The 16,358-nt window shown below is 34.3% G+C and overlaps 1 protein-coding gene across 2 annotated transcripts in view; it reads left to right on the top strand.

Annotated features, from left to right (window-relative positions):
- Window positions 1–16,099, top strand: part of Vha100-2 (V-type ATPase subunit a family protein Vha100-2) — a 92,605-nt gene extending 76,506 nt beyond the window's left edge. For both annotated transcript variants that reach the window (XM_074185421.1, XM_074185415.1), the window contains exons 10-13: window positions 218–351; window positions 13,849–14,114; window positions 14,164–14,386; window positions 15,753–16,099. In XM_074185421.1, the coding sequence (XP_074041522.1) occupies window positions 218–351; window positions 13,849–14,114; window positions 14,164–14,386; window positions 15,753–16,027 (898 nt within the window). In that variant the 3' untranslated portion in view covers window positions 16,028–16,099. The remainder of the gene's footprint in view (window positions 1–217; window positions 352–13,848; window positions 14,115–14,163; window positions 14,387–15,752) is intronic.
- The last annotated feature ends 259 nt before the right edge of the window (window positions 16,100–16,358 follow it).

The following is a 16,358-nucleotide window of genomic DNA, read 5'->3' as shown; positions in this document are numbered from 1 at the left end:
ATGCGTAATGTCTTACAATACAATTCTTGCACTTACAATACTCTACTGTGAAAACAATCGATAATCAGAAAACGCCAGTTTCAAATGTGTGGCGTGAGAGTGATTTGTTCTAGATTTCATTCTTTTTATTTATATCATGCACTCAAGAGCACTGAGGTTTTTTTTTCGTAATTTTGAATATATTAGTTTATTTTTATATATATTTCTTTCATTTCAGACATTTCAGAAAATATTCCAGCATTTTTCTTGAATTTCTACCACAATTACTACTTCTGCTATTACTATTTTTCTATATGGTGGTCATGATCTTGATGAAGTGGATCATGTATTCTGGAGCATATGATGGATGGGGTAAGTGCAGGTTGATAAGTTTTAAGCTACTATGCCATGGGAATACACGAATCATGTAAAATGTAATTCTTTTGGATCCTATACTATAACCAAAATATGTTAATAGTTTGAAATTTTCGAGGCAGAAGAAATACTTGATATTTGGACAATTAAAATAGTTACTAATAAATTTCAATGGGTTCTAATAATAACAATAATAATAATAATAATAATAATAATAATAATAATAATAATAATAATAATAATAATAATCAGCACATAATAATATCAGCACAAACTTCGACAGATCTGGTCATCGGAGCTGTCGGGGAAGAACAAAGTTGCTGCAACAAATATGCTTGCCGTTCCAATCTTACTCTACTCGTTTGGAGTAGTGAAGTGGACTCGGGAGGAGCTGTATCAACTCGACGTAAGGACCCGAAAAATGATGCATCTCTATAGGAGTTTGCATCCCAAATCGTCCGTTCCAAGGTTGTACTTCTCCCGACAACAGGGAGGTCGTGGACTTTTGAGTTTGGAGTGTCTACATGACAGAATGGTACTGGATACAGCCTGTAAAGTCGTCAGGAGTTCGGATCCCCTTCTCTGCATGGTCCGTGACCATGAGAGAGCAGGAATTGGAGCATTTCTCTTTAGGGCAGCTGCTCGAGCAGCTGATGAACTCGGTATAGTTTTCGACTCTGAACGAGGTGACTACAACTCTGTCACCGAGTTGGAACCCGTTCAGCAAAAAGCTCAGATAAAAGCCGCAGAGATCACCTTACTTCTGCGGAGACACAGGGATAAGCCAATGCATGGGGTCTTCTTCAATAATATTGAAGACCTTGGCTTATCAAAGCGCCTGACGTTCGCTTTTCTCAGGTCGAGTGGGCTGAAGTCGGAAACTGAGGGGTTCATCATGGCTTGCCAGGATGGTGTCTTTAACACCTTAGTCTACCGCAGTCGCGTGATGGGTATAGAGGTTCCTGACACAAGGTGCAGGGCCTGCCGCGAGGCGCCCGAGACCCTAATGCACTTGCTATCAGCATGTCCAGCATATGCGGTCTCGGCCTATATCCATAGACATAACGCGGCCCTAAGGGTGCTATATTATCATCTACGGCACTCCTACGGTATTGACGAGACACCGGTGTTGCCCTACGCTCCGGGGGATATTGAATCCGTTGTGGGGAACGAGAAGTGCCGAATTTATTGGAACTATTCGTTCCCCACCCTCAGGCTCATACAAGCTAATAAGCCTGATGTAGTTCTTCTCGACCACCAGATCAAGACGATATTTGTCGTGGAGTTTTCAGCTCCTGGCGAGACGAATATCGTCAGAAAAGAGGAGGAAAAACGGATAAAATATCGAGATTTTCTCTTCGAACTCCGCAGACTCTATCCAGATCACTCTGTCAAGATGATCGTTCTGATTGTTGGAGTCCTTGGTGGAATGATGTCTTCTCTACTCTCGAATCTCAAAATCATACCGGCTTGCCGCATTAAGGCAGAAATCTTAGCCGCACAGATGCAGAAGGCTGTCATTCTTGGCTCACTGCGTTTGCTCAGGGCACATGATTCTCGGACCCAATGATCGGGGAATGAATGTATCGGGGCTTCGGGGGATAGGGCCTGACCAGCGCACACTACGATAAAAAAAATAATAATAATAATAAAGGTTTTTTATTAATTTACAGTTATATTCATACTAACTAAACATGTGAACTAAAAAAGAAGTAAATGGGCGAGATTTAGTATGGCAATCGGCACCGGAAGGTACAGACTGACATCTGTTCCACCTAACCCAAATCAGACTACTAATGGCAAATCAGAACAAACACAAAAAAACAGTGATTACTTTCAAATGCACCTACGTTACAAGGAATATAAACATTGTCATCGCTAAATCATTAAATAAATCACAGTTCAAATTGAAGATAAAGATTAGTCAAAGAAACATACATAATTGTTTTTTCAACATTGTAAATGGTATATTAATAATTCTCAGATCGAACTAATTAATAATTCTCAGATCGCACTGAAGATGAAGAGTGGGAAAAATGAACAGAATTTAAAAAATAAAAAATAGAACTTACTATCTATCGAGAAATCTGATGATACGCGTCCGGAAAGTCGATAACGAGAGTTCCTTCAACTCTTGTGGTATTTTATTCATACATTTGGTGATGTGATAGGTAAAATTCTGTGTGAAACATTGGGGGAGAAAGCAAACTTTTTCGTCTAATGTTAATATTATGCTATAGATTAACCTCAAGCAACTATATTGGAACTTTTGGATTCGTTTGATATCAATGGAGTTTATACAAGGAGCGTAAATAACATAGGAGTAATTTAACCTGGATAACACTAAAGAGTCACATAGTAAACTTTCAATTCTTTTATTAAATAACTGTCTATTTTGATAAATCGGTTTGAGATTACAGAATGCTTTTTGTATACTTGTTCTGATATGATAAGAAAATCTCATATCCTCGTCAATCCACAAAGCCATATTCTTAACTTTATTAGAAAGTGTTAAAGGCCCTCCTCCAATTTGAATGTTAGCAAAGTGGTTTGCAGTGAATTGTTTTCTTGCATTCTTTCTACCAAAAACGATTGCAACAGTTTTATTTGAATTCTGTTTTAGGCAATGATTATTAGAAAATTGCTCAAGATTATATAAATCAAAATTCAAAGCACTAATAGCCTGAGAGTATTCTTCAGGTTTGAATGACAACTATAATTGTGTATCATCAGCGTAATAGTGTTGCGTGCATGATAGGAAGGATAGGAAAATTGCAAGTATATAGACTGAAGAGTAGGGAACCCAAAGTGACCCTTGTGGTGCTCCTTTATCAAATTTTTAAAATTGCGAAACTTTTTCACCATATACTACTGCCTGAGTTCTATCGCTTAAATAGCAGGATAGAAGCTTTTCCGCTGATCCCTACAAGGTTAAAAATGGCTTGTGATATTCTGTGATTGTGAAATGCCTTAGAATAATCTAGTAATATCAAAACAGATACTTTTTCTTTATCTGTAGCCTCAATTATATCATCAGTAATTTTCAGAAGAGCCGAAGTGCAGCTATGACCTGTCCTGAAACCAGATTGGTTTTTTTGAATAATATCGTTTTTCGATAAATGTTTTCGAATTTGGTTTTCAATGACATACTCCAAAATTTTTGATAAAGTGGGAAGTATACTAATTGGTCTGATATCATTTAAGCTGGTAGGATTAGAATTCTTGGGCAGAGGTATAATGTGAGCTTGTTTCCACGCTTTTGGAAAAGCAGAGTTTTTCAGACAGTAATTCATAAGATGTGTAACGTGTGGCAGTTAAAATGGAGTACAAAGATGTAACGTTAAAATATTAATACCTTCTGCTCTGCTTTTCAAATTTTTTATTATATTGAAAATTTCTGTCTCATTGACTTGTTCAAAATCCAAAGAGGAGAATATTGAATTTTTAAGATTCCTTTCATAATATTTAATGGTATCCTCATCAGGTTCGAGATCAGGATATTGTTAATGAAATGATCATTTATATTATCAGTATCGTTCAACTGTTCCGGTAAACACATATTATTTTCTCCAAAACTCATCAAATTTCTGAGGGTGGGCCAAATTTTATTTGTCTGGGAGGTACTCAGTTTGTTTGAAAAGTAAGCCTTTTTATCTCTTTTTACAGGGACACTTGTCCCTTATCTCTATCCTTCATCATGAGGTTAGTTGTATCAATCATAATAAATCATTTAGAATCTGAAAGAGTGTAATTCCAGTAATGTTCCTCAACAACAAAAAAATGTTAAATAGAAAATTCAATTTGAGTTCCCATAAAAAAATTATATACCCTGTATTTTGAGATGCAGTTCACTGTAACGAGTTCAAACAGAAATTATTGATTTTATATAAGGAAATGTTTCCGTAATATAATCACGAAAGAGAAGAAAAAAAGTCTTCTGTATTAGTCGCTCCCTAGAAAGTCTTATAACTATAATTTATGTGCGTTGATTGGCATAGTTTATTGCTTGTTCAGGGCCTACACTTGGAAGGCATCTTCACTTGTGATTCGTGACTTTATATTATTGATATTGACATAGACATTACCTCTCCAAGTCCAGCAATTTTTCACACCTAGTCTTTCTCGCACTTTATTAAGTAAATCATGAATTTCCGGAAAAAGCATTTCACTCATTGAGATACCAGTGTCTTTTAACCCTTTCTTCGACATGTAAACAACGTCTCTCTTCCATTTATTTACAAACACAACTGCCACGGGCCGCGCTTTTTTGTTTGTCTTTAGTTTTTTACCAATTCTATAGCAATAGTTGATATCGCTGGGCGATATGGAGATTTTGAGTTATATTTTTATTAGTTTGCACGCTTCTTCCTGCAGATCTTCTTTCTTTTTCTCTCTCATACCATAAACCACAATGATATTATTTGCTCGTTCCTGTTTTTGTATATTTATTTCTTTCGTACTTACAGCAATCTGTTCACGAACTGTATTTATCTCTAACTTGAGTGCATTTATGGACTGCTGCACTTTATTTTCGAAGCCAGAGACTGTTTTCAAAAACTGACTCACGTTCTTATCTTCAGGAGAAATGATCTGGGATTTCAAATCATTCAAGCCTTCTTTTAGGTATTTTTCCAGCTTATCAACACGAGAAGTCATTTTGCTGATATCATCTGTTACCATTGCACCTTGATTGTGTTGTTTTCTGCCGGTCATCTCTGAGTCACCGTTTGACGAGTTATACTCGAATCTGAACAATTTAAAGACAATAGAAGCACACTTTGAAACAAAGCTATAGGAGCTCAGCTGAAGGTGTCTATTCAGTACGCGCCATCTTGTAGTCTTCAGAAGTTATGTCAATAATTGAAGGGGATTTATTCAAGAAACACTGTATTGTGAGATTTTCACTGGACAGTTTACAAAACCCCAACACGTTTCCATACTGACTAAAGGAGATTTTTCGTTCTTTCTATATCTTTTGTGAAATTGAAGAAGTATCCTATCCTCAAATCGAAATAAAAGGAAGACCTATTGATGTCATTATGTGTGGAATATATCACTGTTCAAATGTCCGCCACGGCTTCTCTGGGTGGAGCGCACCCGAAACGTCCAATTTTCCATGACTCTGGCGCATAAATCAGACTGAATTTGAGCGATAGCATGGATTATGTTGGCTTTGAGGATCTCTTTGGTTTGTGGCTTATTTGCAAACAACTGCCACCCAAGAAAACTCAACAAGAAAAAGTCTAACGGGGTCAAATCGCACGATATCGGTGGTCAGTTCACATCACCTCCATGTGAAATGACCATGCTCCCAAATCGCTCGTGCAGAATATGCAATGTGGCATGATCTGTGTGGCACGTAGCGCCGTTCTGTTCACATTTTCAAACTAATACATGTATTAATTTGAAAATGTCCTTGTAGGATGAAACTGCAGTATCGTGATTTACAAATAAAAGTGTTAAAAAAAATATAGAAAGTTACTTACATTTCTCATTTTTCATGATGATCTCCTTACCACGGCCAAATCAATCGATTGTAAGTAAAAATTGTGTTTTTTCTATGGGATATTCTGTCCGGTAATTCAATATTATCGCTTTTGTTGATATTCATTCTTCTCAAACATGTCTGGATTTTTTTATTTAATAATCTAATGTGGGGCAGACATTAATTCACTGGTCTACAGTGGTTTTGTTGCCCTAGATATAAGATTGATTTTGGATGTATTTATACTCACAATTCATGAAATTATCAATGGATTTGTAAGATTTGATCTCGTTTTCTTTTAAATATTTATTTTCATTTTACATTACAAAAATTCGAAAACAAGAAACAAAATAACAGATATATTTATAATCTCAGTTTCATTTGGAAAAAATATGATACTTTGAAGTAAATAGAGAGGGATATTTCGAAAACATGTTATATTTCCATGAAACGCCTTTTAAGAGCTTTTCTTTTATAATTTTTCAGAGGACAATCCCTTTTTAAAGACCAGCAGTAATCGGCCATCATGTGACAATCCCATCGACCCTGATATCTTTCTTCCATTACTTTAATATCCTGGTGGAACCGCTCTCCCTGCTCCTCACTATAATTTCCTAAATTAATTATCTGGAAATTTATCCAAATGGTTGCGAAGATAGTGTAACTTGATACTCATATTTGCTCCTAGAATCTGAAAGTTTGTCAGCATATTTTGTACAATTTCTTCATAATTTGATGCTCTATGGTTACCTAGGAAATTTTCTTTCATCAATTGCCGTATTTGAGGACCATCTAATATTCCACCTTTCAACTTTTCCATACTAAGTTTTGGAAATTTTCTACAAATATATTTAAAACAATCTCCTTCCTTGTCCAAAGCTTTTACGAATTGCTTTATCATTCCTAACTTAATATGCAATGGTGGAAGTATAATTTTGTCTCTGCTTACCAACGGCTCTCTTATTACATTAGCTTTACCGACAGTTAAAGAATTTCTTTCAGGCCTAACATCTTGTTCCCAATGACGTTGCTTTGCTCTACTGTCCACATACAAATGAAGCAAGGGTATTTCGTGTATCCACTTTGTTGACCAAGTGAAAAATTTACTATTTTTAAATCCACACAGATCGACCATTGATGCTCCGAGTAATTGATTTTTTCTAAAACTAATTTGACATTTTCATATTCTTCTTTGAGTTTTGTAGAATGGGCAATTGGAATTGATGCAAATTTATTTCCATTATGCAGTAAGACGCATTTTAAACTTCTTTTACAGCTATCAATAAAAAGACGCCACTCAGTAAGTTTGTATTCTTTCAAACCCATGTCCAGAAGCAGCTTCGCAATATTATTACAGTATACCAATCCTTCATTTTCATCAAAAAATTGTAATAGCTCACTTTCTCGCGTTCTGTACGTTGTAATTGTAACTGTCGGTGCCAATAAATTTTTTTCTTTCAATCTTGAAGCTAACAGTTCTGATCCTTGTTTTGATAAATTTAGATCACGTATTAAATCACCGAGTTCATTTTGAGTAAACAACTTGTTTCACCCTCCCATTCACTTCCACTGGTAGACTGATTCGATTTCTGTGAATTTGGCAACATCATTGTTTCTGAGGGCATGCGAATCAAAAGTAACAATCATCGAAATGATTCTTAGGCTCCATCCAGATCATAGGAATACCAAAGTCTAATCCAGAACGTTCTCCTTTTTTCCACAACCGCAAAGACTCAACGCAAGACTCACAAACTTTATTAGGAACCCATGATTTATCCAATTTGTCCATTAAAAACCGAAATATTCAGTATAAGTTTCCTTAACAAAGTCTGTGATATTTCTTTTTTGTTTTTTTGATATATAAATATCACAAATATAACAGAATAAATCACTACTATATTTGCACTTCCTTCGTGACAAACTCATGTTTAAAAAGACAAGACAAATATATTAGAACGGACACTCAACAATTGAAACAAAATATTAACATGTAACAACTTATCCAGATTTCCGTGTTAGTACTTCAATATTATCAAATAACTGAGTTCTCAGCTAGTTTGCAGAGCAAGGAGCCGGAGAAGTGGGGATCACGTGATGTTTGTACGCGCAAAAAAGTTGCACAGAAGTCTAATCATGACTGAGAAAATAATTTTTTTTAATAAAAAGCCGATTATTATTAAAAATACAAGATACGTAAAAATCATAAAAAATAGAGCACATTCAGTACTTTCATAAAAATATTCGTGATTTAGGCACTCGAAAACATAAAAATTTGCAAAAATATTCAGGGCAACACAAAAAAAAGCTTTTTTTGAAGAGCTGTGTTATCACTTCTCAAAAGGGAACAGCTGATACTCTAGTATTGTGAAAAGAACTATACATGAAAACTTTCATGTATAGTTGAAAACATTCTGTAAGTCACTAGAGAATCCATAATTTTTATTTCAGTAGTTTATCAGTAACTAAAAATTGAGTTAGTTTTGTGATAGAAGCAATTTGGGGAGATTATACATATAATTAAAGGCAAGAATAATTGATTCAATTTCTGATCGAGATTAAGAAGAGGGACTTGTCGTCAATTTTATGAGATTTGTATTTAGGTTATTAAATGTATTTGATCCATCAAATATCAATTGGGTTTTCAAAGGTTATCTAAAGATACTTGAACTCATTAATACAGTTCATTGTATGATTTTCACTATAAAAGGTTTTACAAAAACCGCGACACGTGTTTCGCTATACAATAGCTTTCTTAGGAGTGAAATTATGAGTTACTTCTAAATTACAACTATTTTATACTCTAACATATTACCTACTCGTATACCTACTTTCATTAACCATATGAACAAATGAAATTCTTGAAAGAACTGTAACTATACTTAACTTTTCCTACCTGGATATAAACAGATTCAATAATGGCGAATTATACAGTTCCGTTTGATCTTTCATGAGATATTAATAGTTTTTAACTTTGTTTTTCTCCATCACACACACCATGGAGATGGAAAGGGGCAACTCTATTAATTTTTTGGACTTGACAATAACGAAACATGATTTTTCAATTTATCTTATACCAGCACATACATATATTATCATTCATAATTCGTCCACCCACCCGTATCAGCACAATGTAGCAGCATTCAACAGTATTATCCATAGAGTGATAAATGTTCCCTTGTCATATGCGAATTTAAATTAAGAACTAACCACAATAAAATTTTTTGTATTATCAAAAAATTTATACAGCCAAGCTTTGAAGGAAGTTTACCCAATTAGAAGAGGTGAGGATAAAATTTATAGAACCTCAACCTACTTAGGCCAACCCACTACTAATATTTCAAATTTTCTGCACATTAAAGGTGTAAATATTGCTTTCAAAACCAATAACAACTTACGCATGCACATTGAAAATAACAAAGATAAAAGTTCAGTTTCAGAGAACTCGGGAGCGTATAAATTATCATGTGGGTCATATCCGATGTTTTATATAGGTCAAACTGGAAGAACGTTCAAAGCCCGCATGAAGGAATACAGAAATAGTTTCCAGAAGAGAAAATTAATTCCACATATGCCACTCATTTAATCATAGAAGGACATGAATTCAAGCCCCTCCATTTCCAGAAGAAAGGTTTAAAACTTAACCTGTTGGAGAGTATGGAAATATACAAATTCAAAAAAAGTCTCGATATCTTAGGAACGATCAAACGGAACTGAACAATTTGCCATTATTGAATCTGTTTATTTCCAAGTAAGAAAAGTCAAGTATAATTAGGGTACTTCCGGAAATTTAATTTATTCATATAATTAATGAATTTATACCTGACCTTTTCAGGTAGATTCATTCATCAGCAAGTAGGCATACAAGTATTTAATATGTTAAAGTATAAAATAGTTGCAATTTAGAAGTAATTTATCATTTCACGCTTGGGAAAGCTATTTTATAGCGAAACACGTGTCGCGGTTTTTGCACTATTATTTTTAATAGCTCTTGACAGAATACATTCTGAATTTGCAGATATGTTTTTCATTGAAGATTTATACCAATCTGAACAGTTTTTACGTTTACATTTCATTCTTATTCAAAGTTGATACTCTGTTGTTCGTCACATGTAAATATAGAATAAGTAAAACGAATCAAATTGTTAGCAGTACTTAAACGATCTTCGAAATCATGATGTAATTTGTTTTATATTCCTTTAACAATTCATGTTTGAAGAAATATGATTGAACTAACCGATACTTTTTCTTCAAATAACATCATATTGAGAGATTTTCGTTTAAAAGTTTACAAGTGTTTAACTGAACAATAGATCAGTACTGATGCCACTTGAAGGGGCTATTGTATTATGATATGTGTGTCGTGATTTCGTAAACTATTAGTTGAAAATCTCACAATAAATTGCTATTTGAATATGTTATCTTAGAATAATTATTTAGGATGTGGCGTGTACGAGGCGTCTTTGAATTTAATAACGGAACAAGGCTGAACATTTAGGAAAGAACGGTTGTGGCTTTCTACTTCTCCATCTTTGTACAAAAAATGTGGGAACTTTCCAAAAAAGGGAAGGAAACAATCAATTTCTAAAAGATACCTTTTTACAAAGATTGTTGATCATGCCAAGAAGTACCTTTCAACGACAAACATTGAAAATATACAAAATTGCATTGCAACCGCTTTTATTCGCTTTAGTTTCTTTCAATAAATTTTTTGCTAGTTCGTGTTGTTTCCTTTTTCCCCAAAATAACAAATTTTAGGAAACCAAAGGTTTTGGATTTTTACTTCTCCGTATTTATACAAGAAACTTTGGGAATATTTCAAAGAAACGAAGAAAGCAATTGATTTCAAAATAAACTTTCCAGAAAGTTTGTGTCTGAGAGTTATTTCTTGGCCTGATCTACACATCTTTATAAGTAGTTTGTTTTGAAATCAATTGGTTTCTTCTTCTCACCTATCTCTTAAAAATATACCCCTTCCAATTTAAACAACATTCCTAGGCTAGGATTGAATTAAATATGTGAATGTCATTACGTACTGTCATCGATAAGATGAGTAGATTCAACTCATTCGTGACATAAGGTCGTAATTTTATGAATGGATTGAGTGCTTGATTTTGTGATGTTATCCAGATTGATGCTGAAGAGGCAATAAGAACAGTGTGTTATTCTGAAACATAGATGTCCGCCACTGAGGATGACAGTGTTCCATATATTATAATATATACTATATTTTTTAGCAGTTCTGTGAATGATATCTGAATCACATTACGAATGTTTGAAGTAAAAACTTAATAGGAAAAAATATTTCAGTACAACTGTCATTAACAAGTGACATTTTTAATGGTTGTCAAGAGTATTAAAAGATGATGTTTACAAAGTAGGGTGTTGAAAATATTTTCAACACTAGTATTTTCAACACGGTTTTTTTTGACCAAATCTGGTTTAAAATCTAGTTTTCCGAGAATCAGCTATCGCCCCCATATGAACGACAACTCTCAGAAGTTGAGAAACTTGTGCGAGATAAGGACTCGAGGTCTTATCTTTTAAACAAAAGCAATAAACAAAACATAATTATTCAATTCTCCAGGAAGTTTGAGATACAATTAAATTCTGTTACAAATGTATTATATACATTGATTACATTATTATTATTATTTATGAACATCAATATGAAAAGTACCATTAGAAAAACTGATATTAAAACCTTGCGACGTTGAAGAGCCTCGTATTATATTTGAACTAGCTGAGTTGAAAATTTCACGGGCATTAACATGTAATTCTTGAAGTGAAGAGGACGATTCTGTAACGCTGGAGCTAGCTGTCGGGATTATTCTTTCAGCAATAACAATAATAAAGAAATAGATTGATCGATGTAACCCTCAGCTACTGTTATATTTGCTCCTGATTCTGCTAGCAAAGAAGCAGAAGACCTTCTGGGAGATTCTGAAACTCAGCAATGATAGAGGAATTTTTCCAAACGTGTTTATATCAACTGAGTTGGCACTGCATTCATAATTTGAGTATTTCAGAAAAAAACGTTGATGAATAATAACAGAAGGGCGTAATGCAACGTATTTATTAAAATAGTCAATGTTTAATTTATCCATTAATTTAATGTCTTCTATAATTAAATAGTACAGCTCCCCGCGCCGGCAGGCTACTTTTATCATCAAATATTTTTCATCTGGCGCCTCAATTATAAACCTTTGGACTTGTTCAAACGTAAGAGTTTTTGATTTTTTGGGCCAATAACTTTCATTTTTCCACTTTAAGAATGCTATTACCTTGAAATATTTCCTTGTATCAACACAATTTTTAACGAGCGCACTCGACTTTAACATTGAAAACTTGCTTCACCAAGTTGACGAGTTCCATATTTTTGATTTCTCTTCTAGATAGGCTAAGAAGACGGTTTCGCTAAAATTTCCTTCCACGTTTTTGAGTCTACACCAACTAAGAAAATCAAAATATGCGATGTCGTACTGCTGAGCCGATTTTGTGCTAACAATTCAATTGAAGCTCTTCAATATCGTCAGCAACACACAATTCCTCACTATTTTTATTCATTATGCAAGACATTAAACACCAGCAAGAACTTTGAATGTGACTTTAAATAAAACGCGTGAGCTGCAAACAAGGAAGAAAGTAATCAAATTTGAAAATAAGTAACTCTATACATGGATGTGTTGATCATGCAAAGAAGTAACTTTCAGACACAAACTGAAAGAAAGTCCTCCTGAAACAGCTACTTTCATATAAACATTGAATTATACGAAAGAAAAAAATTCTTTCGAAACAAATACTTCTATATGAACACTGAATTATACAGAAGATACTTTTCTCTACTCAGTTTGTATTTCAAACATTCGTTGTGGAATAAAAATCAGATATCATTCACATGAGTTCTACTTTAAATGAATGGTAACAAATTGCACTTACATAGAACACTGTCATACTCACTGGTATACACCGATGTTTCGCCTTAAGACACTTGCCCTAAGGCTCTTCAGTACCAAATTGGATAACATTATAGAAAATACACACACTTCATTCATGAATTACGAATTTTTAATGTCACGGAATAAGCTTGATCTGCTTATGTCATCGATGACATCGTAATGACATTCCTCTTGGCTGGGATTAAATCAAATAGGAGAATGTCACTGTTTCAGGTCTTCTGCTTCTTTGCTAGCAGAATCAGGAGCAAATATAACAGTAGCTGAGGGTTACATCGATCAATCTATTTCTTTATTATTGTTATTGCTGGAAGAATAATCCCGACAGCTAGCTCCAGCGTTACAGAATCGTCCTCTTCACTTTAAGAATTACATGTTAATGCCCGTGAAATTGTCAACTCAGCTAGTTCAAATATAATACGAGGCTCTTCAACGTCGCAAGGTTTTAATATCAGTTTTTCTAATGGTACTTTTCATATTGATGTTCATAAATAATAATAATAATAATAATGTAATTAATGTATATAATACATTTGTAACAGAATTTAATTGTATCTCAAACTTCCTGGAAAATTGAATAATTATGTTTTGTTTATTGCTTTTGTTTATTTACCGTGTTAGGAATTACACGTTAAAAGGTAAGACCTCGAGTCCTCGAGTGCAATTTGTTACCATTCATTTAAAGTAGCACTCATGTGAATGATATCTGATTTTTATTCCACAACGAATGTTTGAAATACAAACTGAGTAGAGAAAAAAGTATCTTCTGTATAATTCAGTGTTCATATAGAAGTATTTGTTTCGAAAGAATTTTTTTCTTTCGTATAATTCAATGTTTATATGAAAGTAGCTGTTTCAGGAAGAATCGGAATCGATTTTGAGATGAAATAATAAAATTGGAAATGTGAACGGGTTGAATAGGTACTGAATGATAAGAAAAAATGAAATATATAGATAAAAATGAAAGAAATGAACCATCATCCAAAAATATTCAAAATTACATTATTTTCATGAACATATTTCGTTAATAATATATTTCTTTTTGAACGATTATAGCGGATCCTACAACGGTTGCTCCTGAAGATGTTGCTAAGCATGGATCGTCTTGTGCACCATCTGTCTTAATTTACTTCATAAATATGATTCTGGGAAAGGAAACCGATGCTCCTGTTGGGTGTGACGTTTATATGTACAACAATCAAAGATTCATTCAAACTATTCTCGTCATTGGAGCTTTGGTGTGTATTCCCGTAATGCTCTTCGGAAAACCGTTGTACATCATGATTACCAGAAAGAAGAAACCTGGAGCAGCAAATTTGAAAGTAAGTGACTTTCCGTTCAATAAAAAATAATTAATAAAAAATCTTCCAGAACAAAACTAACGGAGATGTTAATCAAGGTATGGAATTGGATGAAATATCTGATAATAATGTTCAAGAGTCGGGAACATCCCATCATGCAAATCACGAGGAGGAAGAAGCTATGGGAGAAATTATGATACACCAAGCTATACACACAATTGAATATACTCTTAGCACAATTTCCCATACTGCTTCCTATTTGCGTTTGTGGGCTTTGTCCCTTGCACATGCACGTAAGTATTTATACTTAATATTGAGCTCACACCTATTTAAACTCGTCCGAACAAATACAGTTTCTTCAGGTCAGTTATCAATAGTGTGACTCTGCCAACGCAGTAAACTTGATCCAATCCGCGGCAAATCAGGTGAAGAATAATCCACTCCAAGGTTGGCAGGTCGTGGACATTTTCATCCAATCTAATGAGGACTTGATCGACGGTTAGTCCTATTACTTCATAGAAAGCTGTTTCACGATAATGCGGGGCTCCCCTGTAATGGAACTATTTTGTGACAATGTAGTGACCAAACAATCCGAATTTTTATCTACAAAGGAGATGAACGTCGACTGAACCACCCCAAATCCTCCTTATATTATCGAATCAGAAGCAAGTGCTTCACAGTTCTTCAACTCTGGTTAACGAATCTAGGAGGCTACGTGGTACAGTCAGGAAGTGACTTATCTCCGCCTCAAGAGCAGGATATCTTATCAATCTGCTTTTCACCGAATTTTTGGACAGCAGAAGCAGAAACTGTACCAGGAGTGCAAACAAACTACCTCCAAGCAGGTGGTTAGTAAATGGTTAGGCTCAAACAATGATTTACCCAAACCAGAGGCGACAACGTACTACATGACTCAATTTTATATATTGTCAGATCTAGTTAACTCACAGTTGCCCTCATATGAGAATGTTGCTGCGAACATTGAGGTAGTAATCGACAAAATCAATATCGACCAATCATCATCATATTTAGTATGCCATTATAGCTGATGTAAAGGGTATTCCAAAAAAAAGATCCACATATTCATTCAAAGCTGAACAATCTTATATAAATGGCTACAGATCAAGTAGAGTGATTTGTGGCTAGTGGATGCAAGTAGAACTGTGCAGCTATGGGAGAACGTCTTCATGAAACCTGAACCTGAATCTTACTTCTCAAGTCACATTTGTGTTGCTTATTTCACTTAATTGAGGAAAATATACCATGGTCTGTCATCTTTGGAGTGGATTATGCTTCTCAAGGACATTCAGGTCCTGGTAGTAGAGCACATACTCTGTGCATGCCCTGCACAGACCGGATTAGATAATGAAAAACTTCCATGTTTGTATTTTCAGCATTTGTTTCATTCCTCAGTTACTAAGAAAAAATTGTATTATTTATGAATTATTGCATATCATGTGATAATTTATGTACGAAATGCCTGAAGTAACCTAAAGAGCTTTTTGTTGGGTTGAAATACCCATAAGCGCTCAAGACAATTTTATAATTCTATATAGATTCTATATATTCCATTATCATTTCTGATATCCACTTAGAGCGGATTTTTTCATGTATTTATCATCAATCAACCGACTCATTTTCATTACTTTACTTTTCCAGAATTGTCTGAAGTCCTGTGGGTACAAGTATTGTCAAAGTTAGCTTTGAAAATGGGTACTGGCTATATAGGAGTTCCTTACATCTTCATTGGCTTCTCTGTATGGGCAGCGTTCACTATTGCCATTCTTGTTCTTATGGAAGGCTTATCAGCATTTTTGCATACGTTGCGTCTACATTGGGTGGAGTTTATGAGTAAGTTCTATTCTGGACTTGGGTATGCCTTTGAGCCGTTCAGCTTCAAGTTCATCTTGGAAGAAGAAGACGAAGAAAACTAAAACCGCATCACTACATCGTGATATTTTTCTTCAGAATAATGAATAGAAAGTAATATACTAGTGTGAATTGAATGAGTCTTCTTTATTTCACTTATTTGTGTATTTTGCGTCTTATATTACTCGCATCAACGAAGTCTTTTCTCCGGAAATCAGAAACTTTTTGAATCGAATACAGAATCTATATTGTAAAGCAATATGTATGATTATTTCTATAAGAAACTCAGTTTTCGGTGCCTTTTTTTCGAGCAATAACTACACCGGAAACGATTTGATCTTCACAAACTTTATTTACAAAAAATATCACGTTTTGCTACCAAAGTAGCTTTTTCTT

This window comes from Leptinotarsa decemlineata, unplaced genomic scaffold, assembly GCF_025532065.1.
Source record: "Leptinotarsa decemlineata unplaced genomic scaffold, Ldec_3_MD MMD2_P_RNA_scaffold_2, whole genome shotgun sequence".
Taxonomy (NCBI): Eukaryota; Metazoa; Arthropoda; class Insecta; order Coleoptera; family Chrysomelidae; genus Leptinotarsa; species Leptinotarsa decemlineata.
The sequence above is the reverse complement of the archived record's forward strand: the minus strand, read 5'-3'. Positions and strand labels throughout refer to the sequence as shown.